The 27,761-nt window shown below is 44.3% G+C and overlaps 3 protein-coding genes across 5 annotated transcripts; 1 reads left to right on the forward strand and 2 right to left on the reverse strand.

Annotated features, from left to right (window-relative positions):
• The first annotated feature begins 48 nt into the window (after positions 1–48).
• On the forward strand, positions 49–810 carry NCBP2AS2 (NCBP2 antisense 2 (head to head)). The gene has a single exon (XM_085587739.1). The coding sequence runs from the start codon at positions 74–76 to the stop codon at positions 326–328; it is 255 nt and encodes an 84-aa protein (XP_085443865.1). The 5' UTR covers positions 49–73; the 3' UTR covers positions 329–810.
• A 15-nt stretch (positions 811–825) lies between these two features.
• Positions 826–6,109, reverse strand: PIGZ (phosphatidylinositol glycan anchor biosynthesis class Z (Gwada blood group)). Its single transcript, XM_021536811.3, has 2 exons — positions 5,250–6,109; positions 826–4,841 (listed from the first exon to the last, which is right to left on the reverse strand). The coding sequence occupies exons 1-2, from the start codon at positions 5,365–5,367 to the stop codon at positions 3,280–3,282; spliced, it is 1,680 nt and encodes a 559-aa protein (XP_021392486.3). The 5' UTR covers positions 5,368–6,109; the 3' UTR covers positions 826–3,279.
• A 141-nt stretch (positions 6,110–6,250) lies between these two features.
• On the reverse strand, positions 6,251–27,633 carry MELTF (melanotransferrin). Of its 3 annotated transcripts, XM_085587738.1 has the most exons (16): positions 25,440–27,633; positions 25,221–25,351; positions 22,572–22,726; positions 18,908–19,007; positions 17,375–17,557; positions 16,906–17,062; positions 15,983–16,050; positions 15,117–15,304; positions 14,756–14,936; positions 13,655–13,806; positions 13,169–13,265; positions 12,122–12,316; positions 10,826–10,982; positions 8,671–8,738; positions 8,387–8,574; positions 6,251–7,588 (listed from the first exon to the last, which is right to left on the reverse strand). In XM_085587738.1, exons 2-16 carry the CDS (start codon positions 25,264–25,266, stop codon positions 7,310–7,312), a joined length of 2,214 nt encoding a protein of 737 aa, XP_085443864.1. In that variant the 5' UTR covers positions 25,267–25,351; positions 25,440–27,633; the 3' UTR covers positions 6,251–7,309. The 3 variants fall into 3 exon arrangements, with proteins under 3 accessions (XP_085443864.1, XP_085443863.1, XP_021392578.3); XM_085587737.1 differs by having other exon boundaries at positions 13,655–13,803; positions 22,572–27,633; XM_021536903.4 differs by having other exon boundaries at positions 22,572–27,633.
• Positions 27,634–27,761: the final 128 nt, after the last annotated feature.

Raw genomic sequence — 27,761 nt, forward strand, 5'->3', positions numbered from 1 at the left:
ATGGCGAGGCGATGCGCGCTCTCGCGAGCGCGGCGGGGCGGGGCGTGCGGCGCCTCTCGCGAGCGCGGCGGCCATGGCGCTGCTGCGGGCGCTGCTGCTGCTGCTCTCCAGCCCGCGGCTCGTGGAGCGGCTCTCGGAGTCGCGGCCCATCCGCGCCGCCGCCCGGGTCACCGCCGGCGCCCTCACCCGCGGCCAGCGCCACCTGGCCCCGCGCCTGCTTCGCCTGCGCGACGCCTTCCTCGCCGAGCTCAAGGACGGCGCCCGCGCGCGGGGGTGGCCGTGGCCGCGCGGGCCGGGCCGCGGCGGCCGCCCCGGACCAGCGCCGTGATCGCCGCTGCGAGCGGGCGGCAGCTGCGGACAGCGCCGTGATCGCCGCTGCGAGCGGGCGGCAGCTGCGGACAGCGCCGTGATCGCCGCTGCGAGCGGGCGGCAGCTGCGGACAGCGCCGCGGAGGAGACGGGGCCCGCCGCCGCTCCCCTCGCCGAGCGCACGGAGCGCCTTGGCACCGGCGGGTGACAGCGGAGCCCCGGCAGCCGCTCCGGACCCCGGCCGTGCCCGGGCTGTGGATGGCGAGCTGCGGACTGGACGGTGCGTTCCTCATCGCGTGGCCTGGAGCGACTCCTCGGGAAAGCGTGAACACGGGAAGCTGCTCCTCATCGGTTTAATGGATCTCCATTTCAAAGGCAGTATACACGTCCCACGGTTCTCAGGAACAAACAGACTTACTTTATAATCACCCACAATGCTGTGAAGATTGTCACTTTAAGCGCTTGATAGGAAACTTAAAATAAAATCACAATTCTCACAGGAGTACCTGTAACAATGTCTGTTTATACAGGAGTAATACTCTATATTTGATACAGTTTTGTTACAAAAAGGGCTTTAAGTGATGATGATGGACAGGATAACAGACATCTTACAGGAAGGTGTAAGAGATTCAGTAACTATCCTAAAAGCACACCTCAAGTCTATTGTAGCAAGAAAGGTTTACAGAGAAAAAAATTACCAATAGAGCTATTCTACATATAAATGAAAATACAGATACATAATGGAAAATGATACATCCATCACATATAATACCTGGGGAAGGTTTGCTTAGGACACTATCTGATAACATCTATGACACTACAGCAGTTAACCTTCCTTCAGAGCATGTTTCACTGATCCAGCTGAGCAGAGGCTCAGTTAACTGGAGAGGGTAATTTCCACTCCTTTTATCATCTCAGGTGGGAAGAACCTAGTAGTTTTGTAGTTTTCTGCATTGCTGGTAAAATTAAACCTCCAGCATGGATGGAGAAACTGCATCTACAGTGTAAATGCAAAGGTCTGGCTGGCAAGACAGAAGCAGTATATTGTTAATCTGAGCTGGTGTTTGTAGTCCAGATTCTGTTGCTGGCTCTCTGCAGGTTACCTGTGCAGTGGTAGAGAAGTAATCATCCCGTGGGAATGGTGCTCCATTACATCCCCCAAGAGTTTAAAGATGTACCCCACTCAGACTGCCAGAATTTCTAAGTTTTATGAAAATAATGTATAAGATTTAAGTTATTTAAGAAAGCTGAAAATGGGAAGCAGGACATGGAGCACCTGCTGTGGCACACAGTTGTGTTGTCCCAGTGTAAGAGAACAAAAAGAAAACTAACTTGGAAAATACATTTGCTGTCACAATGCTTTCACAATTACTTACACTACTTTGTGAGTCACCAGTACAAAGACAGGCACCTCTCCCCCTGCCTGCCCTCAAACACACACCTTTAACTTACAGGCAGGCAGCGGTGAAGAGTGAACTATGTAGGATGAACATAGAGGCAACACAAGACAAAATGCTTTACAAGAAAACAAGAGCCATGTTCCCTAAACATCTAGGTCATACCTATAGCTTGCAAAATACAGACCATTCATATATTCATTTTTCCTAGATTCTCTTTAGAGCCTGGCATCAACCTGTATTATTCTTGTCTCTGTTGAAAACCTGGCTCTTAAGACCTTATGTAAGGTTGTGTGGGTGAAGAACTGCCAGAAGCATTACCACCTTTGTGAGCAGAAATAATTCAAGTGTCAGATTTGTTTCAGAGAGAGAGGCTTGATCTACAACGCGTGTGCCAAGTCAGGATGTTTTGGATCCGGAAGTTCACGTAGGCAAAACCAAATATTGTAGGTCATGCTGTGCTATTGAGCATATACATCATTGTCAGCTGAAGCCCAGTTGTTGGTGTCCAGTTTAAAAAGGGACTGCTTTCCAGTGGAAAGCCAAGATAGGAGCTGTCATTGCCACTGAGCTGATTTCATGGGAGCAGTCAGCGCACGGGGAGAGGGCGCAGCGGATGCGGCTCCTCCCTCGAGGCTGCCTTCCCTCCACGGCAGCAGAACGGGGGGGATCTCTGACCTGTGCCGAGCCCGTTCAGAAATGCTTCTGGTGCAATGGCACGAAGGATCAAATCCCTCCCAGTTACCCGCTTTCTGTCTGCGCAGCTCCTCGATCCAGCTCCCGCAGGAGACAGTCGTGGCAGAGCAGCGACGGCTGCGAGAGCGGCGGGAGCGCGCAAGGGAAGGAGCGCCCGAGCTGCAGCCGCGAACACCGCCCACCCTTAATGCCATCACGGTGCTGCCCGCCCGAGCTGCCCGGGCGGAACGTGGGTAGCACGTTCACGAGGATGGAACTGTGGCAAGGAAGGCTAAACACGCAAAGCTTGGATTTTAGGATTTAGCACAAGTATTTAGACTGAAGCATCCTCCATGTTCTAAATCAGATTCTGCCAGATCAGTGCTGGGGGTTTTTCAAGACAGACCCGCCCAAGGCAGTGGTGACTGCAGTCTGGTCTAATGAATTTTTAAGAGCATAAAATAAAAGATTACTGAATCAGACCAGCTTTTATCTAAAACTGTAACCTCTCTCCAGCATCTGAATTCATGCCTATTATCAGTAAACATCCCACAGTCCCCAAACCCTGCCAGATTATTAGAGCTTTCAAAAATAAACTTCACATGGAAATAGCTAAGCTTCAGTCACAGTTTTGGTGGGCTCTGAATTCATACTCTCTCATCAGGAGAATTACAAAAGTTCATATGAAATAGCACAGGGTTGAGTAAGTCAAATTTTAAGCAGATTCGATCCAGAACTGGCTACCCTAAGAGTGGGAGGAATGGGAATAAAGAGATGTGGGAGAGCTCCCCGTGCCACTGCTGATGCTGAAAGGGGGGTGTATGAGAGAAGAAGGTCTCACACCACCATCAGACAGTTCCCAAATGAAGTGAAGGACTAAAACTTTGTTCTCCTAAAATCTAAAGTCTCTGATGATCTCTGTTTAGCTCAAGGATGTAAAGTCCTAACTGACTCCTCCAATTTCCACTGGCTAGGACAGGTATTTGTGGTGGGTCTTCCATTGATAAGTGAGGAAATATCAAAGTCTCATTCTTGAATGAGACGCCACATTTTGTAATTGTGGCTCTGACAGTACCAGGGATTATAATAAAGATGTGGCAGTCACTGCAGGCAAAATTGCTTGCTTGCTGCTGTACTGTCTGGCAGAGGGCTTCTTCTCCAGCCCCAGCCATGTCAATGACTTCCACGTGCACATCTGTCTTCTTGATATTGAGCAGAGACCTTGGAGGCATGTAGGTGTGTGCAAAAAGCAGAGTGTAGTGCTGCGGATGCCTTGAGGATGCTGGAGAATGGATGAGCTGCTCCAAGTGAAACAAACAGGGAATGAGCCCTCCCTGGTGCAAGCACCCGAACAGAAGTGCCCCCAGAAGGTTGAACAGAACAATGAGGAGTTTCCATTTCACAGCTCTGTTTGGTGACGCGCTGAACAGGACCAACGGCAGGATGAGAGGGATGAGAAACCGAGGCTCCTGGTGACTGAACAGGGAGAGAAATGCCAAAGGAACAAAATAAAACAGCAGCAACGTTGGACTGCCCTCCGAATGCACCAGGAGCCCAGGCAGGCCATGGCAACGCCATCTGACCAGCATTAACTGGTGGACATATTTCTTTAGCATTTTAAAGCCAGCACTGATGGCCAGAATATGTAAGATACCAAACAGCATTACTCCATTGACTGTAAAATGTGTAACTCGTGGGTGACTTCCATGCAGTGCAAGATTATGAGGATTAAGATTATAGCTGAGAAAATTGAAGGGAGTTACTACCATTCTGTCATGCAGTTGAATGATTATATCAATTAGGCTGCTCTTGTTAGTGCTGTAGATGTTGTCTAAGCTCACGGAGGTAAAATAGAAGGTGTCAGCAGTTATGAAAACAAAAGCAGTAAAACATGCACATAGGATAAACTTCAAGAAGTGGTTTATGAGAGTTTTAATGCTCTTTTGAGAGTCAACAATTAAACCAGCCCAGTAAAGCAGAGGCATTAGAGCAAATGCTAGAAAGGTTGGCCTGTTGAAAAACCCAGCAGTTGTTATGACACCTATGAGAGAGCTGCTTGTAGGCTCTGCTGAGCAGCCACTGGACTTCCTTGAAGAAACCAGTACCATGAGAAGAGCAAAGAGAAGTCCTTCAAGTGTGTTGGTAAATGTTCTTGTATAAAACACCAGCGTGACATAGGATCCAGCAAGAAGCACCAGCGCTTTCCACGGATCTGCTCCCCAGAAAGGGGCCAATCGATAAACGCTATAGTCGAGTATGAAAGAAAAGATTGTAAAAAGCAGGCGAGGAGATACAAGGAGAGTGTAGCTGTTGATGCAACTTGAACATATGTCCAACTGCTGCAAAGACTTGATCACCCAGTACGTAACTCCTGATGTCATTAATGGGAAAACAACTGTTCTGCAAGGAGAGTTGGTAAGGAACTCCCATGGATAATAGACCTGTAGATTTAAAATATCTCCTACAGAGGAAGAGAAAAATACATATAGATAATAAAAAATACATATAGATAATATATTTTATTCAGAAATTCAGCATTAGGGATATTACTTGGTATAAGAGGTATCACAATACAGAGCAGCTTCTAAACTTTTGAAACTGGTGTCAACCTTGACATTTCTAGGAGCGTACCATTCATTTTTACAAAGCATCGAGAAGCCTTTCATAGTAATGTGGCTCGCTGTGACAGAACAGAGCAGGAACCCACCCACCCGGCCAGCCCTGCGGATTCTGTCTGCGCGGCTTGCGGGACTCGCTGTGCGCCAGGGCGGGATCCCCGGGAACACCCGCCTGGCCGGCGCTGCGGGACACGCTGCCCGCGCCGCTTCGAGCCCGCGCGGGACCACCCCGTCCCGGGCGCTCGCCTTACCTGCCATGACCTCGGGCGCCTGGAAGAACTCGTCGGGGTGCAGGTACCCGCTCTGCGGCAGGAGGCACCAGCCCGCCCGCAGCGCCGCCAGCAGCGCCCACAGCGCCCGCGCCACCATGGCGACCGCGGCCCCTCGCACCGCACCGCCAGGGGGCGCGCGGCGCACGGACGAGGCGCCGCAGCGGGAGCCCGGCGCGCATGCGCAGCGCCCCCCGCCGAAAGCCACGGGATCCCGGGATCAGCGAGGCTGGGAAGGGCTCGGGATCACCCGGGACCCAGCACCACGGCCAGTCCTCCTTAAACACCTCCAGGGACCGTGACTCCACCACCTCCCGGGCCATCCATTCCAGTGTCAGTCACCCTTTCTGTGAACTTCTCCTGATGTCCATCCTGAGCTGCCCCGGCACAGTTTGAGAGTCCGAGTTCTATGAATATGTTCTCTCGTCCTGTCACGGAAGGGAGAAGAGCCCGACCCCCAGGCTAAACACCCCCATCCCCTGCTCCCCATGGGACTTATGCTCAGGAGGTTCTCTGGAATGGTGCATCCCAGCACTTCAATGCCTGTCCTGAACTGAGGGGCCCGGAACTGGACACAGCACTCAAGGTGTGGCCTCACCACTGCCAAATGCAGGGGACAATCACTGCCCTGATCCTTCTGGCCACACCGTTCCTGATACAGGCCAGACAGGATGCCACTGGCCACCCGGGCACACGCCGGCTCCTGTTCAGCAGCTGTTCCACAAGTGACCAGAAGCACAAGAAGAAATACAGCAGGGGCCACAGCTGGGCACTGCTTGCCCGTAGTCTTGGGTTTGAGTGCTGGGCACGGCGCCACTGCTCCCTGCACAGACACACTGACCCCACCGGGCACAGCCGGGGGCTGGGATCAGTCTGTGTCCCGCTCCAGCTTCCTGGGAGCAATGGAACAGTGGGCAGTGGAAGGGAAAGGCAAATGTTCATATCCCAGAAAAGCAGTAGTTTAGCTACCAAGCTGGTTAAAGTGTGATTACTTTTCATATTTATTTGCTATTTTCACTTATTTATGTGATTGCTATCTGGCTTTACCAGGATTTTATTACACTACGTATCCGTTCATCCCAGGATCATGAGGTGGTCTCTACAGTCGGAAGGAAAGTGCCTGCCAGCAGCACAGCAATATCTGTGGTTAGTGCAGCTATGGATAAAAATAAAACCTGAATACTACAGCCAGTAGAAAAGGCTACTCAGAAGTGAAGTACTTAGTTTCACCTACAGCAAATACAAATTTCATGCACAAGGCATTGCCCCATGTAGAAGGACAGTCATGAAGTTCTTGATGAAGGCCGCATCAAACTGAAGATCACAGGACATCTCTGGCCAGCCATGAGAGCACTGGATATGGAAAGTCAGTCAACTCAGTGGATGCTTGTGTTTGGCTTTGTTTTTTTCTCTGTCAAAGGGTAATCCCCCTTCCAGTCTCTCTGTGCTTCTTTTTCATCCAGTGACTTTGGAAATTTCCCCTACTTTCTTCTGCTGGAAGGTAGAAGACTTTGTCCATGGGAGAAGCTGGACTGGTCTTTATTCACAGCCTGTCTATTCTCTGTGCACTTACCTCTGTGGCAGCAGAGCTCAGGAGAAGCAGAGTAGGATGGGTAAAGCCGGGATGTGGAGTCGGAGCATAGCCAGCCAAGAGGCCGCTAGAGAGAGAATTCACTACACAAGAGAGTTCTGAAAATTCTTCTATAGGTCAGAAACGCTGAATCCATCTAACAGTTCTTGGGAATCCTGGGTGGTTCAGTATCAGCAACAATGGCAGAGATGCTCCAGTTTTAGACTGATCTTGTAAACCATGTTGATACTGTATTGCTGGTTTCTGCCCCAAATTCCACCCCATCCACACAGACAGGGGCAGCTTCCAGCCCTACCCCACTCCCTGATGAGCAGATGCTGTTGGCACTTGCTCTGCAAAGAGGCAGGAAGAGACATTCACATGGTAGCACAGCATGTTATCCAGACAGCAGCTTTTCTGAAGAGAAGGTGGCAGGAGCAGAGGTGGCCTGGAAGTTCCCACTTGGACTGTGTTAGTCCAAGCATTGTATCTGACATAAAACAAGCAGGGGAATGACAGTAGCCATGAACAAGTACTGTGTTACCTTATTACCTGCCCCAGAGCACTGGGGTGTTTGCATCCCTTCAAGGGACTCAATATATTCACTCCCCAGCCATTCTGTGTATGTCCTCCTCTCTTTCACTGGCACAATTCCAACAGCAGAATCCTTAAAAATCAAGTCTTTTCCCTGAAAAGTTGAAGAATCAAACATTTTGAATCCATTTCCATTGCTGCTGTTTCCAAAGTAGACCTAAAAATAATGAAAAATTCTCAGTATTTTGCAAGATGAAGTGCCATAATCCTGTCATATAACATGAAAGATGACAGGAACCATTCTGTAGATGAAAAATTCATACACATTTGCAGAATCTCTCTTACACATTTACTTTGAGACGCTTCAGTAGATCAGATACAGAATTCTGCCACTGGCAATTACAAGAACAGCATTTGTGATTTTGTGTTTTTAGTTACTCTCTGGAAAAAGAGCTGTAGTTTTTAAAAAATTCTCTTGCCTCAATATTGTTATGCAATATAGGGTTTGGCTGCCCAGGAGTTACAGACATGACTGAAGCCTAGCATGGAGATACTGCTCAGTCTCAATTTTGAACTAATTAACTTCAGGATGGAGAAGAAGGAACCTTGCTGTGGCAGCCAGGCACACTCTGCCTGCATGGTTTACCATGCACATGGCTGCAGCATAAAAAAACCCAGCAAAGTTCTACTGCATTCCAAGGAAAATTCCAGAATGGAGAAGCATTGGCACAACACAGAAACAGGGGACAGCCATGAGAAAACACCTTAAGCTCCATCAAATTACTACTGCAACCAGTGGCTAGGCAAAAAGTTGAAATCCCTTGTGCACCAGGGTGGTTTTACTGGGCACATTACATGGGCTGTACTTTACCTTCTTGCCACACTCCCAACAGGGCTGTGCACATTCTGCCAGTGCCATGAGGCAGGATAAGGCACCGTGGTCCTATTGTCTTTATCCTTGGACTGTGTAAGACCATATATAACTCCCCCCTAAAAATAAATGGATTATTAGTACCTGGGCTCTGTCCAGCAGTCCATATAGAGCAAAAACATTGACATCCGGGTGAACCATAACGGCCTGAGCTGGCACCTGAGCCAGGTGACAATCAGCAAACTGGGTGACTTCAGCACGGGCACCATTTGGACACAGTAACTGGAAATCACTGGACTTCAACTTTTGGGCCCAACTAGCACTGTTTTTACCTGAAAAAAAGAAACTGGTCATTGCCAAGCAATTAATGCTTTAAAGCAAGAAAAAAAAACCTGAATTATAATATAGAAACACGTAAAACTAAGTACCATCTGTGTTCTCAAACACTGTCGAGTGCTTCACAAAGGCCACATCCCCAGAATCCTCTACCAGGCACCTAAAGGAAGTCAAAGATATAAATGCTTTCAATTCAAAGCATCTTTAGGTGAACCACATTTTTTTAATAACTCATAGGTTTAGAATGAAATATTTTTACAGGCATTCCTGCAAGGAAATGTACTGGACCCAAAGTTATTAAGAAGAACCAGAGAAATTTAGCATCTTAGATGGAGAGAAAATAATAAAAAATACTGAACTACAAATTTCAAGAGTGGAATAGAGTAGAAAAAAAATATTAAAAGCAGTGCGGAAAACAACAAGACAGACCAATTTTAGATAAGTCAAGAAACAGAAGATCTTCAGTGCAGCATTCACAGCCCTGTACACTGGAGATCTCCAGTTAATCTAACTGCAATTTCCAAGGTAATTGTTCCAGAACTAAGTTCAGTTTATTCTAATTTTCTGAAGGAGAAATAGCCCACCATGCCAAAGGATCTTAAGACCATGTCCTATGTAGCTTATTCTGTAAGTGTTTTCAAGAAGCATTTCCTAAAACAAAATAATGAAACCAATGAAATAGATGTAAAGCTGTAACTGTGTATGGCTTATGCAGTACAAAATACAAGAGAAAGTTATGACTGGTAACAGTTACCCAAAGTACATGTATTTCAATTGCACCTAGTTTAACATCAACAGTTCTAATCAAATGTGGTAAATCACAATGTGGCTGACACTGTCACACAGAGAACAAGGACTCAGTGGGGCTATTCAGTGCATTTCCCCATCAGAAAAAGCTTTCCTAACACATTTTTTCACTACTCTCTGCAGTTTAATTTGCCCCAGACAGTGGGATATACACAAACTGAATGGCCTCTCACACCTCAATCACATTAGTCTGAAGACAGCCAGAGTTGAAGTAATCTGGAAATCTGAATTTTAAGTCCATCTCAAACACCTTCCATAATCCATTCTTCTTTCAGAGGGGATCATGTAAGTGTCACAGATAGATCTACCTTTCCCTTGTAGAAGACTGCAAACCTCCATTTTTTCACCCAAATTCTACCCTTTTAAATACTTAGAACTTCCCACATCTCTCAATGAATTAAGCACCTTCTCCCTCAAAAACAAAAAAAGTGATCTCCATATAAAGTTTGACTGTATGGGCACTATTATCAAATGCACAATCTTAGAATTATGAGCAAGGCTCCCGCAGCCTGTAACAGCATTTGTTGCTCATTCATCTTGTGACTGGGAGCAGCAGAGGATCTGGAGTTTGCCTGCAAGGCTTGTACCCAGCAGAGCATCTGGACTCAACTAAATAGATTTGCAAAAAGTAGTTCTCAAAATCTAACACTTCATTATTTACCAGGCAGCTGCTGTTGAAGTCTCTTCCCTGAAGGGAAAAGGTGGCTTTTAGCTGTTACATGCCCCATTACCTTCCAAGGTGAAAGTCAGGAAAAGGAAGTACTCCTTCCATATCTAGTTTCACAGTCTTTGGGTATGGCCCCATCTGTACATGTACACTGTTGCACAAAGTACTTGCTCTATTTTATATTATTTTCCCCCCTTCTATTTTTAACATGCTTTGTTTTGAAGAAGATTTGGTAATTGAACATTGGCCATAGCTGTTTGTGTTGTACAGAAATCTACCTTCAGCTATAGCCACCAGTGAATCAGAGTAGTGAAGACACACTCCAGGCTCCCTGTCACGAGCCTGTCACTCTCTGCAAGGACCTGCAGCACCCAGATCCTGGCTATTGTGTCTGTTTCCCTGCTAGAGCTCCCTGTGGATGACCTGCCCATGCAGAGTGGCAGACTCCCTGTCCCACTAGATTACACAAGACTGGAGGCCAGCAAAGATCTACTTGGTGCTCACAAGGTGGGTGCTCTGTGCAGATACACAGGTTGGGCTGTTGGCCATCTGGCTGTCTGCAAGGCAGCTGGCAAAAGCTGTGACATGAGTCAGTGTAATGCCTCATGCCAAACCTGCATTGGTAAGGACATCTGGGGACACACATCCCACCTCTCATTTATGGCACCTGCTGCAGCAACAATAACCTCTGTCTGCTGACTGGGATGGAAACCAGGCACTCCTTGCATTTTGGGAGGCTGACACACTGAGTCACAGCTGTGGGTACCAGTTACCTGAAGGCTCCACTGTAGCTGTAATAACGTTCTTGGCTACTTGCACTGCATTTGTTGTTTCCACTCTCATCTCCAATACACAGCTGACAGAGCTTTGCTGGGTAATTGTCCTGCTCAGCTGAGGGCACACAGCTGGCAGAGAAAAACTCACTCACGGCTGGGGGAAGACAAAACCAACATAAGGAGTGAAAAGTGTGGGCTCTTCACAAAAAAAAAAAAGCAGATACAATATCATGAAGTTATAACCAATGCAGGTTTCAGTAGAACACTAGAAATACAAGTTACAGCTGCCTTACTGGAATTCACAAACTAGAACTTTTAAAATGTTTTTAGAACACTATTTAGCTGACTATGTAATGAAACCAAAGAGATTCCTAGGTAATAGATAAGAAGAAGACAAGCAAAATTAGAATGTGGAGTTCCATGTTTACAGATCTTTTTCTTGTTGTGCTACATTATTTCATTCCCTAATGCAATTAGAAAATAAATGCAATAAAATACTGGACAGGGATGTATCACTGATGCTTGGGATAATGGGATGTGCTGGGGGAGCAGTCAGGGAAGTGAAGGTTCTCCTCTGATATCTGTGGCAAGCTCTGAGCTTCCAGTGTTAAAAGAACATGGACAGAGCTGATACAGTGGAAAGACAGCAGGATGCTCAGAGGGCTGAAACACAACTTGCATTTACCGGGCTGAGAGCTGGACTTGATCAGCCTGGAGATAAAGACAACTAACAATGTATTGTTATCTTCATCTATATAGTGAGTTTTTCAGGAAGACAGAGCCAGTTCCTTCTCAGGGGTGCAGAGCAAAAGGATGAGAAGCAACAGATTAAAGTTATGAGAAGAAAAATTCCGATTAGGTATAAGAAAAGAAATCCTTTGTACGAGTGATGGTCAAGTAGAGGGACAGGGTCCAGAGAGGTTGTGTGTGATCTCTGTCCTAGGACTTACTCAGAACCTGCCTGGACACAGCCGTGAGCAATATGAACTACCAGACCTTTTATGCAGTTCCTTGGAATAGATGACCTCAAACTGTCCCTTCCAACCTAAATTAGCCAATTATTTTGTGATAAAGGAAGGAATAGTTTTGTGTTAGATGTAACCTTCTCAGACCCCTCCACTAGTCCACAATGGCGGCAAACTTAAAATTTCAAGTCATTATATTAAAAACACAATACTCCTTCACAAACAGATATGATTAATATAGAGCTATGAAATATCAAAAACACGTCCCTAATTTAAGTTTATCATTAGACTGTTACTATCTTTTTAATATGTATTACTATTGTCTTACCTTGAGGAACATTACAGTCTCTGTTCTTAATAAATCCCCTCTTAATTAGTATACCAATGGGAATATTCCATCCAGCATTTCTCCCCAGTCCTGTGTGGCAGGACTTCTTCCCTCTCAGGTCACTGATGGTGAATGCATTGGACGCATTTCGTTTCACTAACACCACAGCATAGTATGCATTGCTGCTGTCATTAGCTTGTAAAATAAAAAAAATAAAAAAAAACAAAACCACAACACATTACAGCTTCCCTTATGCATTCCCACAGCTTAGTGATCATCCGTGGATCCATTACAATCATATGGTGGCAACTTCAATTGCACCAACAATCTGCTAGTCAGGCAGCATAGGTGTACTTGGAATTACTCTTCACTTCTGCTCACATTGCTGCATTCACCTCTGGTCTGTAAGCTGTTACTGCTGCACACCTGAGCTGAATAATCTACAGACAAGATGATGAAAGTGTTCTTGTTCCCAGCAGTTCTTAGAAATACATTCCTCTGAAAAACAATGTGTAGGGTATCTCAGCAAATCTGCTTCAATAAGTAATTTTTATGTGAAATCTTCATACCTGCATTAAAACTTCTGTGAGTTTTGCAGCAAATTTAGACTCTGCCTTAATGACACTGTGGACACAAGCCCTCTTAATCAGTGACTCTGAAGCAGGCACATGGACAGGAAGGGTTTGCTTCTAACTAGAACCTATTGCAATTTCTGTACTTTTGCTTATCTTAAAAATATTTTGACTTTGTAAATACTATTTTTTTTCCACTGAAAATATTTTTTTTTCAGAATTCAAAAAACAAATGAAGAGATACAAGACTCAAAATTGCCACAAACTCAACCTGGTCCTGCAGCAGGACATGAAAATACCCTTAATGCAGAAGCTAATCTCATATCCTCCTCTATCCATGATGTGAGGGGAATAATTATTATTTCCTTTGAAAACAGATTTCCCAGCAGGGCTGGGAACAAAGGACTATGTTTTTAGTACTGTTTTCAAACACCCTAGAAAAAAAGTCAATATTTATGTTTCTGGATCTTCTTACCAGAGTAACTTTCTCCAGCAGCTGGTACAAGGCCATATGTCTTCCCAGCTGTGTAAATATCAGCTCCACCCAGAACTACAGCATCACTTTCCTTTTTCTGAAAAATAAAATATACCATTTCTGTGAAAAAACCCAGCACATACTTTCCCTGCTACAATGATGACACCTTTATGGTCACATGTGTGGCAACTTGAAGGGCAAGGCTTACAGCAAAAGAATATCACACTGCTAAAGAAAACCTCCTAAATGTGCATAAAGCATCATCAGTGAAACAGGGACAGGAGATTTCACATACACAGTGCCCTCATGACAACTGAAGACCATCAGGGTTCAGGCTCATTCAGAGCATCTGACCTACAGATCATCTCCTTCAAATCCAATGTTCCTGCCTGTCTCCAAAGGGAGTGCACATATCTAACCTCACTCACCCAGCAGAGAGCAGTTTCTGCTCATTTGGTTTATAGCACAAGGATTGTAGCAATCTACCTGGATCAGCTCCATGCACTCTTCCTTTGTCTTGGCTGAAATACATTGAATTGCTGGCTTCAAATTCTTTTTTCTGAAGGCAACGGCCATTTCACCACATTTCCAAATTTCCTCAGTGGATACAACACACCAGTTCAGGCTTTCTGGCACTGCTGCACAAAATTGAAAAGCAAATGCAACATTCACTTTCTTTGCAATACACAACAAGGATTCACACTGCCCACTGTCACGTGTCCCATTCATGTTATTGAAAATATTTGCTTCTGTGTTGCTCCTCATCCCTCCAGCTCAGACTTACACCTGACCAGGAGCCAGGGCACTCCCCGATGAGCAGTTATGTCCACACTGCAAACCTCTCCACAGCAAAGGAACAACTGTTCCTACAATAGCTGACCATTAAATCCAGCTATAGTATGTTAGTGTAGTGCAGCAAAAAGCCACCCTGAATACAAGCTTCCTCACATCTGACAGTCACAGAGCAATGCCCAAAAGAGAAAAATCAGGAAGGTGAGGGGCTTTGCCACAACACAGATCACATCTGGGAGGCTCAGTTGCCAGGACTTTTAAGCTTCTTAAGGCAAAGATTCTTGCAACTTTTGTTTCTGACTTTCCCATAATGCGCATCAAGTAATTTCTACTTTCTTCTGATAGCATGAAAGACCATAATGCTTCAATAAAGAACAACTGAGGGTTTCTTTCAGCTTAGGGAGGAAATCCTCTGTTAGGAATCCATTCATCCATATTTATAGACTACCTGGGGATTTGTGCAGCAGCACATTATTATTTCCCCTTGTCAGCAGGTAAGAAATTAAGTACCAGGCAGCAGTAGCAGCTTACCAGATTAATGCCTCTCATACAGCAAGAAAAGGTAGAAAATGCCTGCATCTTATAATGAAGTTGGCCAATTTGCACCGGAAAATGTTCTGCAATGCAATATTGTTTCTAGGTCCGAAAGTGATCTTTGCCCATGCTCAAAGATCAGACTGGCATCTTGCCGTAACATTCCAAAAGTGAGAAGAAAATAAAGCAGAATCAAGATGATCTGTGTTATCAGCTGTCTTTGCTTGTTTGGTTATAAAGAGGAACCTACAGACAACTTACTATTGGGGTTGCAGCTCAGAGCTTGCATGGCACGAAGATACTCCTCACCCAGCCATGCCTGGTAATTCTGAGCTGTGATTGCAACAAGCTCTGTGGTGGCATCTCGGAACAGAAGATTTTGGGCCTTGTAGACTGCTGAGTCAAACATCCGAAACTTGGCGCCCACCCCATTAAATCTTTGCTGTAATGTTAAAGAAAGAAGCACGTGTCACAACATTGCTCTATGTGGGACGTGTGACATCCCATACACCTTCAAACCCCGTAGAGCCAAAGGTGCTCAGATATCCCACTTTCAGTCTGCTTAGGCAGCCGGGAGAGCCCTTCTAAAACACACAGGAGCAATGAAGAAACGGCCTCCTACCTGTCCCTGGTTTAGGAGCTGGAAGAGAACTGTCCCGTCTGTGTCAGGCCGCACGACCACGGCCCGAGCGGGGACTCGGGCCAGGTGGCAGCTCCTCCACTCTGTCACATCAGCTCTCCTGCCATCGCGACACAGCAGCTGGAAGTCCCGGGAGCGCAGCCGCTGGGCCCAGGGAGAAAGGCTCCTCCCTGAAACCAGCCAGGATGTGCTTAAGGAACAGGCATCAGGTGGGGCCCATGCTCCTGGCTCCAAGCCTGCTCCAAGCCTCACTTGCACACGTGGAGCAGAACACCCATCTCCTGAGCATCTCTGAGCTATTCCTGCCTGCACAGCATATCCTGTGCACCTTTGTGGTCCTGTAGTCCTATAGCATCTGTGAGACTGCACTGAGCTGTACCAGGGTCTGCAGCAGTATCAAGAGCATCCCTAGTTGTGGGTCATGTACAACTTTTTTTTGTTTTTTTTTCCCCTGCGTCAGACATACTTAAGCAATATTATACTCAAGGTAGTTTTCACATAGTGCCAGACAAGGCAGGATAACTCTCTCCTAGTCTCCACTGAATCCCTTGGCAGGCTGGAGCAATTTAAGAGTCCAGGTCTATATAAAAACAGGTTTCTACTGTTTCCAGAAGCAGGTTAAGATTCCACCTTTCACCTTATACTGAAACTATCAAGCATTTAAAGAAAATCTCTATCTCCTGGTGCACACCTCAGAGGGTTTATCTGTTTTCAGATTTTATCTGTATTACAGCATTTTTTTGCTGATTTCTCAATTCAAAATACAAAGATTTGCTATTATACTGTCATTACAAACACTGTATTTCAGACCTTGCAGCCATTACTCAACAAGCTTCAGGATTACTCACCATCTGTATATTCAGGCACTGTGCTGTGCTTCACAAAAGCGACCTCTCCAGCATTTTCAGCCAAACACCTAAAAAATATAAATCCAACCACAAAGAGGCATTATAAAACCACTGTGCTCTGGCCACTGCCAGCTGACAGCCTGAGGGCTCTGTGCTCCGTTCCATCAGCCACAGACACTGACCTATTTCCTTGTGCTGAGAGTTTTGCTCAAGGCAGAGACTAGAGGCTGTTGGAGCATGAAGTAAACTATCATTGTCATCTGGTGAATATGAACAACATGTTCAGTGCTGCCTGGGACAAACACCATGACCTTCTTTGTCCAGCACAGTTCTGTGTCTAAGGCAGTCACACAGTCCTTTGGGGAATACACAGGGAGGAGCAAGTGCTTCTCATAAGTAAATTCTGCCCTTGTTAATGCTATGACCCGGGGACTGGGAGCTGCAAACACAGCACACAGATGAGAAGGAAGAAAATAAAGATTGGTTTGCAAAAATGGAGGGCAGAGCAACTCAATAATTCAGAGCAGTTAGGTGGGATAACTGAAATAGCCAAGTAAGGCAGCAGTTCAGCTCTCAGGCTCCAAAGATCATCAGATTTCATTGGGAAAGATAAGTCAGTAAGGCTTGCTGAAACACTCAGATTGTATCAACAGCTGCTGGACAAAGCAAATAGCAGCTTTCCCTGCCCAGTATATGTGCTAAATATCTGTTTGGTTTTAATATCCAGGTATTAATACCTGAAACAGTGGGTTAAGAATTACTTTTGATCAGTCAGATTAAAAGCATAGCTATCCTAACAAAACTATAGATTTTCTAACAAGATCAACTGAAAGCTGTGGTTTCAATTTCTTGTCAGTGAGGCCTGAACACGATGACTATGGAGAAGGTACAGCAATAAAAAAATTGACAGATATGATTTTTACCTGAAAGCCCCACTGTAGTCATAGTATTGCTCTTGGGAATTTCGTTCACATTTGTTCTGTCCTACTGAGTCCCCTTTGCAGAGCTGACAGAGGGATTTGGGATAGTTCACACCATTTGCTCCAGGAACACAACTTGCATTGAAATAGTCACTTACAGCTAAATGCAAAATTAGAATGAGGCATTTTTAGCAATGAATAAACAAGATCAATTTCATTTTAACACATCCACACAGAACATCTCTAAAAAGATTCAGAAGGCACAAGTTATTTTCCTCTTAAAAGATAGTTTCCAAGTTTAAAACAATCAAAAACCCTGCAGTCTTCATTAGACCTAGATTATGATCCTACAAGGAGCATCAAAGTCAAAGAACAAAACAACAGCTGAGTCACACATTTCTGTACACACACAGAGGATGCCAAGACCATTGGGAGAGCATTGCTGAAGGGATCTTTGCCCTGTAACTCTTGCCTTTGGGAAGGTCACATGCCACTGCTGCCAGGTGCCCAGTGTCAGTGAGGTACCCCACTGGCACATCCCAGCCCGCAGTCCTGTTGATGCCAGTGTGACAGGAGCGCGCTCCCTTCAAGCTCTTGACGGTGATGTTGGAGCTTCTCTTTACCACAGCCACAGCATAATAGGAAGTTCCAATCTCTGCAGCACAGGAACAAAGAGAAACAACCTGAGTATAGCCCCACAGCAGCATTACAGTGACATACACTGAGTTTTGGACTCCTGTGCCTGCCCTACCCACAAGGAAGTCACTGTGTTCACATCCTTGCTGAGACCCTGCTGACTTTGAATCAATGTACCCCATAACTTTTTCAATATGAATTGTCTTAGTCCACAGGCAATCTGCTCTAACTATGGAGGTCACTCTGCTTTGAAAGTGAGGTTCCTTTTCAGAAAGAAGCTTTCTATGACTCTAAATATATCTGGATTGAATTGAAACCAATATAATTTGCTCCATAGTGGATCTTAATTTTGTTACAGCAGAGTCAACTGATGTCTCTGGAGCATCACAGCTGATTTCATTATCTTTTTTTTACAGTTTAATATAACTCAGTCAAGAGCTGAGGGTTTGAAGTGATCATAAGGTCATTCAATCTGACTTTATTTAGATTAGAAATCATTACATTTCTTCCATTTTTCTCTGATTTGAGCTCATAACCTGACTAATGGAAATAGTCAGCCTCTGGGTCCTGAGGCCCATTTGGTTTTGAGAAGCCAAAGTACAGGTCCCTCACCAGAGTCATGATAATTTTAACAGGGTGGGGGACTGCTGCACATGATCCAAGATGCTATGGCCTGATCCCAACAGCAACTTCTGAAGATGCCTTTGGCCAGGTAACACTAAGACCCAGCTACAAAACAAATCCAGCTCCATCTCACAATAGAGTGATGGGACAGCACTGCCAGCAAACTGCTTCCAGAGCTCTCCCTTCCTTTACATCTTAAAGTTGGGGGGGGGCATCATCCAGCTCTGAACTACACAAATGTGTTGATACTGAGCCCTTAGTCATGATAACAAATCACCACTGAATTATTGTCTCTGCCTTGAAAGGAACTCAAAGCTTAAGGTCATCCAGACAAGAAGCATAACCTAGTACTTCCTTTCTTCCAGCAGGTTATCATACATTAGTAAAAACAAAATCTAATTTTTCTAATGTATAGGACTGAGAGATAAACCTAGTGATTTGTGTTTAGCAATTCATTAATCTAAGAGAACACAAAAAGCAGAGAGACAGTAAAAAACAAACAAAAAACAGCCCAACAAACTTATTTCAGGAACAGCTACTCTGACCTAAATGCTTCAGGACAGACTTTGTCACAGCCCTGTGTCTATTTCCCCTGTCTGGTACAGGCAGGAGCAACCAAGAGGGATGCTGATCACTACCCACTGTTTAGAGTCTTCAAGAAGACTCCAAATAAAATACAAACAGTAAATGCAAGATCTTTCTTATGCATTTTAAGTAATCTAAAAGGTATTTAGTCAGAATATACCTTGATCATATACTTCCCCAACCACAGGTTTCAGACCATGCTCCCTTCCAGCCTGGAAAATCAAACGGCCATCCAGGGTCACTGCATCTGCCAAGTCATCCTGTGCACACACAAGGGCACAATACATGTTAAAGCTTAATTATCAGTAGTTATCAACAACCAGAGTACCCATGCATTTAGAAGAGGCCCTTAGTTAATACGCATTTCTGTTTTCTTTTTTCCAATTATTTTAAGGGCACACACATTTCTGAACAACTCTTACCAAGAGGGATTTTAGACCTCCAAAACTGCCTTCCAGCAGAAGCAATGCAGAAACCAGCCCTGCACAATCATGGCTTCACCAGTCTTAATAGTTCATAGGAACCTTAGAAATAGATGCTGCAGCTCTCTGCAGGATCTTAAAGCCCAGCAGTTAAAAGTTTCATTCACCTCTGTAGCTTGTGCCTCAAAGCTTGAAGATTTAAACAAAATAAATACATATTTAGATCATACACAGATAGCTCAAAATAATATTTTTTGGGGCTACAAAATCTGAATGCCAAAGTGCACTCCAAAGCACCCTACAGACTGCTGGCTTGTAGCTCAGCTCAAGTCATTTTGTGAGTGGGAGAGAAGGTGGCAATGGGTTCCTGAGAAGGAGGAAAGCATCTAAGAAGACTGTTCAAACTGGGAGGATACAAATCTGAGGCATCCACTTTCAGGAAGGTGGCCAGTAACACCAGGTATTTTCTGTTGACCGTAACACCTGGAATTGCTGGAATCCTGCTACAGCTGCAGGATTGCTCTGGAGAGCACAGGATGGGGGCTCCCCCAGCAGCAGGGCCAGAACTGCTGTAACACCCCTGGCAGCAGGATCAGCTCCCTCTGTGAGAGCCAGGAGAGGGCATTTCACACTGAGACAACATACTGCCGAGAAAATAATCAGCAGTGTGACATTCTGCATTTCTAAGCTAATTCCAAGTTTCTCCTCAGTTTGCTTAACCTCTGGTTTGGCCATGGAGGGGGTCATTTAGTTTCTCCATGCCTTGGGAGCTTGCAAAGCATGATCAGGGCAGGGCTGGGACTGCCTAGCACACCACGGCAACTTCCCACAGGCTGAACCACATAAAGAGCTTGAACATTTTTTAAGGGAATGTGTGGAGCACAGGTAATATGTCGATGGTGACATCTAAACCAGATTTGAAGTTGCCATGTAATTTGAAATCTTTTACTTGTTTGGCTTGAAGAAAAAAAAAAGATTATATTCATTAATCAGCTGAAACAATAGAGTCCTGAGAGCTGCTTCTCATGAATGAGAGCTGAAGAAATCCAAGGGAACTTGAAGTGGATTTGGGGTTGGGAGATATTTGCATCTTAAAGAACAGACACAATCTTTCTGAATAACACCTCCACTGGTGAGGGTCAGAGCACAGCACACTGTAGGAATTAAATACAATCTGTGGTTCAGGAGGGACACCTGACAGGAGAGGAGGTGGGAGTTAGAAGGCTCTTGCCTTCAGGGGGAACAAAATGAGCTTCTAGAATTGGTGATGGACCAAAAGTAAAGCAGATAAAATGGAAAGGGCTGACCACAGAAACCATGAGGTATGTTATATGGCCATATTTTCATAGGAAATAGCACTTTTCTGACTGAAAAGCAGAATCTTTGAGCTCTGTTTAGACATGGAGCCTCTGATAAATAGCTTTTGTAAAAATAGCACAAGACAAAAAAAAAGTCTACTGTTGTTTTTAGCATAAAGCAGTTTTAAATAACACACAATTATTGCTGAGGTGACATATGAACAGCAACATGGGCATTTTTTTTCAGCAAGTATTTGCCAATAAATTTAGCAAAAGCATGGGACTCACCCACAATTTTTTAGGAAGTATACATATGATAGTAATTCTCTCTTCATTGTTTTCAGAGGAAGTTTAATTCTTTGTGTCACAACATTTCAGAATTACCTACATAAGTGTTTTAAAGACCTGCTGAAAATCAGGTCTGGTCACATTCAATATTGTCAGCTTCCCTAGTTAAATATTAGATATTTCTTAACTGTTACACATCTTCAATCAAAACCGTCTTTTCCTTATCCATGTGCCAACACATACACAGGTCTAAGTCCAAGTTATGGAGCTACAAAACAGCATCTGCCTCTTCAGCCACTGTGTCCTGCTCCCTTCTTGGCCTCAAGGATCAGAGTTCAGTGCAGATGCCAGCTCAGGGATTCCACACAGTCCTACACAGAGTAGGCTGGCTTGATTATTTAGTAGATTATTAGCACAAGGGGAAAAAAGCAAAAAGGAGATCTAAAAGACAAAGTCTTGTCTGAAGCCTTACAGTGAAAATTCATTTTATCAGAAAGCAACTTACTCCTGCTGTCTGCCTGCCTGCTATTTCCAAGGGCTTGCAAATGCAATTCTGTGAGCTCTATATTTCAGAAGCAGACAATCATCAGCCCTTTGTATAATCTGCTTTGCAGAATCTAACAGCTCCCTCTGTGCAATGCAATCAGCCAAGTGGTTTGGAGAAGATCTGACATTAGTATGCCCTGGCTATTCCCAAGGTGAGATCCACATCTGTATTGGTATCTGCTCTCAGCATTCTTCAATACAGCCTGACACCCTTGTTCAAGAACAGCGTTTATCAGGAGCCAGCAAGGTAGTCTTAGGAACCAGACAGCCATTCTGCTTCACTGACAAAAATTACAAGATATCAGTTCTTGAAATCTGTTCATTTTTTTCTAGCCACATAATCATCTGCCTCATCTCCTTTCAAACTATTCTTTCAGATCTCCTTTTCTTTCTCTGAACCTCTTGACCTTGACAGGCTGCATCTCCACAAAAACCCAGTTCTCAGGCATATGTACAAAGAACATTCTTTATTAGCACAGCCAGCCAGCCTTCCCTTCCCCCACACTCTGCCAGTGATGACAACCATGATTACCTGCCTCCACGCTTCTTCCAACATCCACTTTTTACCTCCTCCCCCTCCAAAGGAAGGAATTCTTTTGCATACATCATTTTGCAAATTCACATGTTCACAGTCTTTAAAGCTTTCCCCAGAGGCACACTCTTTTTGGAAGCTGAGCACACTCTGGACAGCTGAATTAATACAGCTTAATACAGAAGTTTGCCCTTTGCTCACCCCACTTGCTGCTTTGCCTTTCTCTTGTACTCAGTATTGGGAGATTTGATTTGATTACTCTCAGCTCATCTGTTTATGCAGCAATTTCCATAACAGGACCCTGAAATGGGAGTCTGATCCAGAGTTTATCGAAATACAATCTACTTAGAGGCTAAGCAGCACAGCTTTAACTACTGTCTGCATCTTGTAGCTCCATCCTTTCTTAAATATCTGCTAAATAAATCTGACACAATTCTCAAATCAAAGATTACTATTTGGGAGGAAATATTTAAGACCTTAGCTGTGTTCCTAAAGACTCAGTGAGCAGCCAAACAGATGACATGGGGCCATTCTGACATTCAAGTCCATATGTATATTTCTGTGCTTTTTTAATCTTAAAAAAGATATGCCTTGATGTCAGAGCCATGAATGCCAGGAATGCCCTCCAGCTGCCTGGAGGGCCACACATTCACCACAGAACAGTGCACCTTGCCAGGGGATTATTATTAGGCACATGAAGAAATTAAACTAATGACACTGGTGTCACTCACAGCTCACCTTGATCATCTGGGTACAGTTAGCAGCTGAGCCCCCTGCTGTACACTCCAGAGGGGGAAGGATGCCAGCCTCCCTGAAGGCCTTGCTCATGCCATTACACTTGGAAAGTTCTGGTTCAGACACCGTGCACCACCGGACACGCTCCAGGCCGAGAGCTGCAAACACAGCACCAAGAGAGAATATTACAAAACCCATCTGAGCTTTTGTAACAGAACTTACCATTTAGAGACAAACTTTCATTCTGCTTCTCCCTCCAAACAGAAAAAATCAGGGCTCATTTCACTGTGAGTCCTTCGAGGTGATTCCCACTATCAATCCAATTAACATGAATACTGAAGTTTTTTTTTTGACTGACCACAAGATCAGACTGAGACACTGAAATCCAATGGCACTTGTTTCTGACATAAGAAACATGGGTACCATGGAACAGGTCAGGGCATCCAGACTATTTTAAACACCTTGCAGAATGCACCATCTTAATCAAGTTAAAACCATGTGAAATTTTTATCTAAAATGATATGCTAAAAACCAAAGATACTCAAGACAACTCTTGAGTATTGCAAGTTAGTATTTGGAGTCCTGTACTAGCCCTTATTGGTCTGAATTATAAAAGCATCCTTAGGTGCTCAAAAGCCTTGCCACTAGGCTTGTTATGAAAACTAGAAAAGTAAACTTGGCCCTTCAAAACAGTCTTTCATAAGAGATCATAACCACAGTCAGGAAAAGGGGAGGGCAGAGCCATGAATGAGGAGACTCGAGTTGAGTTGTGGAGATTTCCATTAATTAGGAAAGAAAGGTGCCTTTCAGAGGCCTAAATGTCACCCTCCTAAGTGCCAAAGCTACAAACACTTGGTTGCTTTTGCAGGGAGAGGTCATCGTGCGCAGACAGTGCGGTGAAATGGAAACGCAGGCGTGGGACAAACAGGCACGGTCATTTTCGTAAGCAGGGACACAACATTCCACTGCTTGTCTACAATTTCCATTTTTAAGCTGGAGTCTGCTGTAAACCATTTATCATGTGGTTTTCTAATACCTCTAAATGGCCCTCTGCTTCCCCCCCAGTGCCATGCAGCCGAGATGCCACATCTGACAGTGCAAGTTAAAAATGACTCCGATAGCACCCGACAGTGCTCCGTGCACATCCTCTGACTTAGTGCCTGCAGACTAAACAAGCCTGTTGATGCCAAAAGATCCAATACTGAAACAGTGGGCCTGGCTTGCTGCTCCTCTGGGACAGAGCCAACTCTACTGCTGTCAACAAACACTAAGTCAGACTTGGAAAGCTTACAGGAAGCTTTCATGGCAGCATATGCCAGAAGAGGGGGAAACAACTGCCCACCTCTGAGTTGCAAGAATTCTGAGAACCAAGACGGTTGGGAGAAAGCTACAACAGGTCATGGTAAAAATACACTTCACAAAAACTTAGTGTTTGTACTACCTCATCTTTCGGGGTGAAATTTTCACCATTAATTCCTTGGGAGTGGAAGGAAAATCCTGTTTTCTACTTTGAGGTTTTCTTTTTATAAACATAAGCAAAGAGAAATTAAACTGGGGACTGAGTCTCTCAGTGTGTATGTATGCTAAGTGCCATTTTTCAGCCTCAGCATTCTGATTTTACATAGAGACACACAGGAGGTAAAGAATCAAAGTATGAAAAAATCATTAGCCATACACCTGAAACATAAAGTTCTTTTAGCTCTGTATTTCAGCCAAAATAGTGAAACGGCATGAATCCATTGGTTTTTTTCCTCACTCATCAAAACCAAGTGTTTATTGGTCCCTTTCCAAATTGCTGAATTTTGTTCTTAGAGGAAAGTCAGATCTGGGCAATATCCTGGCTTCTTCCTTACAAGACAGCCAATCTGAAACGGGCTTGAGCACAGGTAAGGCCTGCAGTTAGCCTCTTCCTACTGCCAAGGAAAACCAGCTTAAAACATCAGGTCAATGTCTGAACCCAAGGTTATTCTCAATTTTGGCCCTTCTGTGTATCAGTAGATATATATATAAAGCTTAAAAAGGCAGAAGCTGGAAACTTCCATTTGAAATATGCTCACAGTCCTAGCACACCTATAACTATCACTGACAAACATCCCAATAGCTCCTCAAAGTAATGATACCACATTGTGTAACATCAAATAGCTATTTATACAGCTACTACTACAGTATCAAGGGCTTTCAACAGAAGAAAAAATGGAAAAAAAAACAGAAATTAACTGGGACCATTTGTTTTCTGAAGAACTGAAGACTGCTTCAGAAAAAGTGCTTACACCTCTTGTGAAATTACAAGCACTCACCAATACAATTTGCGAGTGACAGGAGTAAGTCAACATGTTGCACAGAGCGCGAGAAGTGAAATAAAGCAATTATTTCTATTTTTATAAAGTAAGTGTTACAGAACTGTTCATCGTTGTGAAAAACAGACACCACTGAACCAGAAATTGATTCAGTGCTGGGGAAATACAACATTTGACACCAATGAGTCAAGATATATACATGATGTTCAATGCAGCCTTTCTACTGCTTTTCTATTACTTCAATCTGTTTATTTTCCTGGCCATATGAAATTAGCTCTAAAGTGGTTCTAGTTTCCTTCTGCTCACATCACACAGAGTTCCCATGGCACAGCAAAAGCTTTTGGAGGGCACTTACCAGCATGAAAGAAGAGAAGATAGAAAACATTTCTCAAGCTCTTCATGGTGAAAGTTTTGGGATCTGTGATTTCTTTTTCAGCCTTCAAAATTCCCAGAGATCAAGGCTCCTGCAAGAATGCTCCCTCCAGCCTGGTCTTAGGTGAAAATCAGTTGTGTTCAATTGCAGTTCGATGCACTCTGTTCAGCAACAAGCCCTGCTTACCTCCGCACGCCTCACCTCGTAAGGAGTACAGGAAAAGAAAGCTTCTCCTCACACTGCCTGTACACTTGAAAAAAAATATCAGACCTGGAAATTGCAACATATCTGCGGCACCAATGAGGTCACTACTGCCTTGGCACCACCCACAGACTTCATTCACTAAATTGCTACACACCGGCACACGGGGGTGGGGTAGGGCTGTGGAAACACATCCTTGCTCTGTGGTCTGTGTATTCCCTATACCTGGGGCTCAGGAAGCAGGAGATTCAAGGGAAGCAGTTAATCTGGCAGAGTAGACAGTCACTTGATGCCACATTCTCAGCATTGTCAAAAATTGCTTAAAGCCATCATTAAAAGCCCAGGCTCTTACAACAGCAAAGCCTGTACACTATACAGGTGGGTACAGCACATGCCAAGTGCACATTTCCTGAAATTTAATAGCAATTGCTATAAAACAGCTGAATCATTCTGGCTTATTTTAAGGTTTAAGAGAAGGCCTAGGAAGGATTCTCTCCCAGAAAGAATCAAAACTGCTGGCAGTAGCTCTGTTAAAAGCTGCTGTGAACTTTAGTGTAACTTCACAGAGCAATCCTCATTTGTGCTGCCTTTTTATTAATTTCTTATTAGTCAATGAACTGCAGCTGCCTGTAACACTTTGCTTAGATAAAAGCTGCTCAGAAACAGAAGGGCTGTGTGATGTGAGTCCTCACACCCAGGGAGGGCATGAGCCACGCAGCTCTGTGCATCCCCCTGTAGGTCCGGGAGTGTGGCATGATGCCTCCAGCACTCATCAGCTACCTGACTGCAGTTTGGCAACTCTGACTACACCTGTAAGACAACAGATGAGTTAATTAATTGCTATTTCAAGTTTAGAATTGCAAAAAATAGAGAATGATCTCTCCAGACTTTCTTCCCAAACAAAGCTTTATGGTTGAACTCTTGGCTCCCTAGACCGTCTGGAATTAATTGTCCCTTTGCTGTCTGAAGTGTTAAAGAATAACCCGGTACCACTGGAGTATTTCCAAATGTTTTCAAGGACCCATTGCTCAGATCCTTCCTGTGCCCTTCCTACTGGCCAGATTAACATCTGAAGCCCTCTCTCCCTGATGTTTGCAGAAGGGTTTACATTCATATGGAGATGACAAGACCGACAGTCCTAGTACCAGTTACTTAAGACTGCAAGGGCAGGATTAGTAAAACATGAACCAGGTACCAGGGCTCTCCTGTGGATCCTCTAAAGGAATGGTTCAGAAGGCAGAGGAGCAGCCTTTTTGTACAGGAGGTCTATTCCAAACCCAGCCCCCTCTAAACAACCACACAAGCACAGTTTGTCAGAATTTAAGTAATTTTTCTATTTGATTCTTAACTCTTGAGTATCTGTGCTTTAAGTTTCTTAACCCAGTTTTCAGCACAATTCAGCAAAAATGCCAACAAAGAAATAATATAACTTACAATAATAATATAGGGTAGCAAATACCTCATCAAACATGTGTCTGTATAGCAATTACAAATAGCTGGTTTATCAGGCAGGAAGAAAACCCACAATGCCTTCACTCGGCCAGCAAAAGAGTTGTAATACAGCAGTATGATGCCATTTGTATTTCCTAATTACTCTAGTTGTTAAATTAGAGGCCTTTAGCAAAATACACATATTGTAAAACATAACTCTAAAACACAGAAAAGTGTACCCAAGAATCAGAAGATATATCAGTACTTGATGCTGGAAAAATGAGACCCAGAGAAACACTAAGTAATGCAAAACCCTGACAATTACACAAGTTAAGACAACAAGGAGCATCAGGGCTCTCAGAATCAACTTTTCTGCCAGTGTTCAAAGGTAACACTGGAAACAAACAAAACTAAAAACACAAAGCAAATGCTCCAGAGTCCTTTGAGATATCTTGATCTGAGACTTGTTTTCACACCCACAAGGCTGCTGTGCAAGGTAACTGCTGCGGACTTCAGTCAGAGTGTGTTTGGTGACACCTGGCTACTACAGGACAAGTGCCTGGGGGCAAAGTTCCCCGACAGCTGCTCAGACACTCCAACACATGAAAGAGCAATTCCTCACAGACCTGCTCAGCTGAACAGGGCTCTTTCTGATGGGTTAAAAAAAAAGAGGTAAAAAGAAGTGTATACAATGCAGAGATCTCAGATGTGTTTGCAGATTTGTTATATTCATATCCTTCTGGTTTTTTTTTTTTTAGAGTTACTCTTTTAAGATGTCTCACAAGACACCTCAAACAATCAGTCACTTTCAAAAACACAACAGTACACTTCCAGCTGTCTTAAAAATTTATGACATTATTTATCAATTTGCATCAATCTAGTACACCATGC

Source organism: Lonchura striata, chromosome 9 (genome assembly GCF_050655825.1).
Source record: "Lonchura striata isolate lonStrDom1 chromosome 9, ASM5065582v1, whole genome shotgun sequence".
Lineage (NCBI taxonomy): Eukaryota > Metazoa > Chordata > Aves > Passeriformes > Estrildidae > Lonchura > Lonchura striata.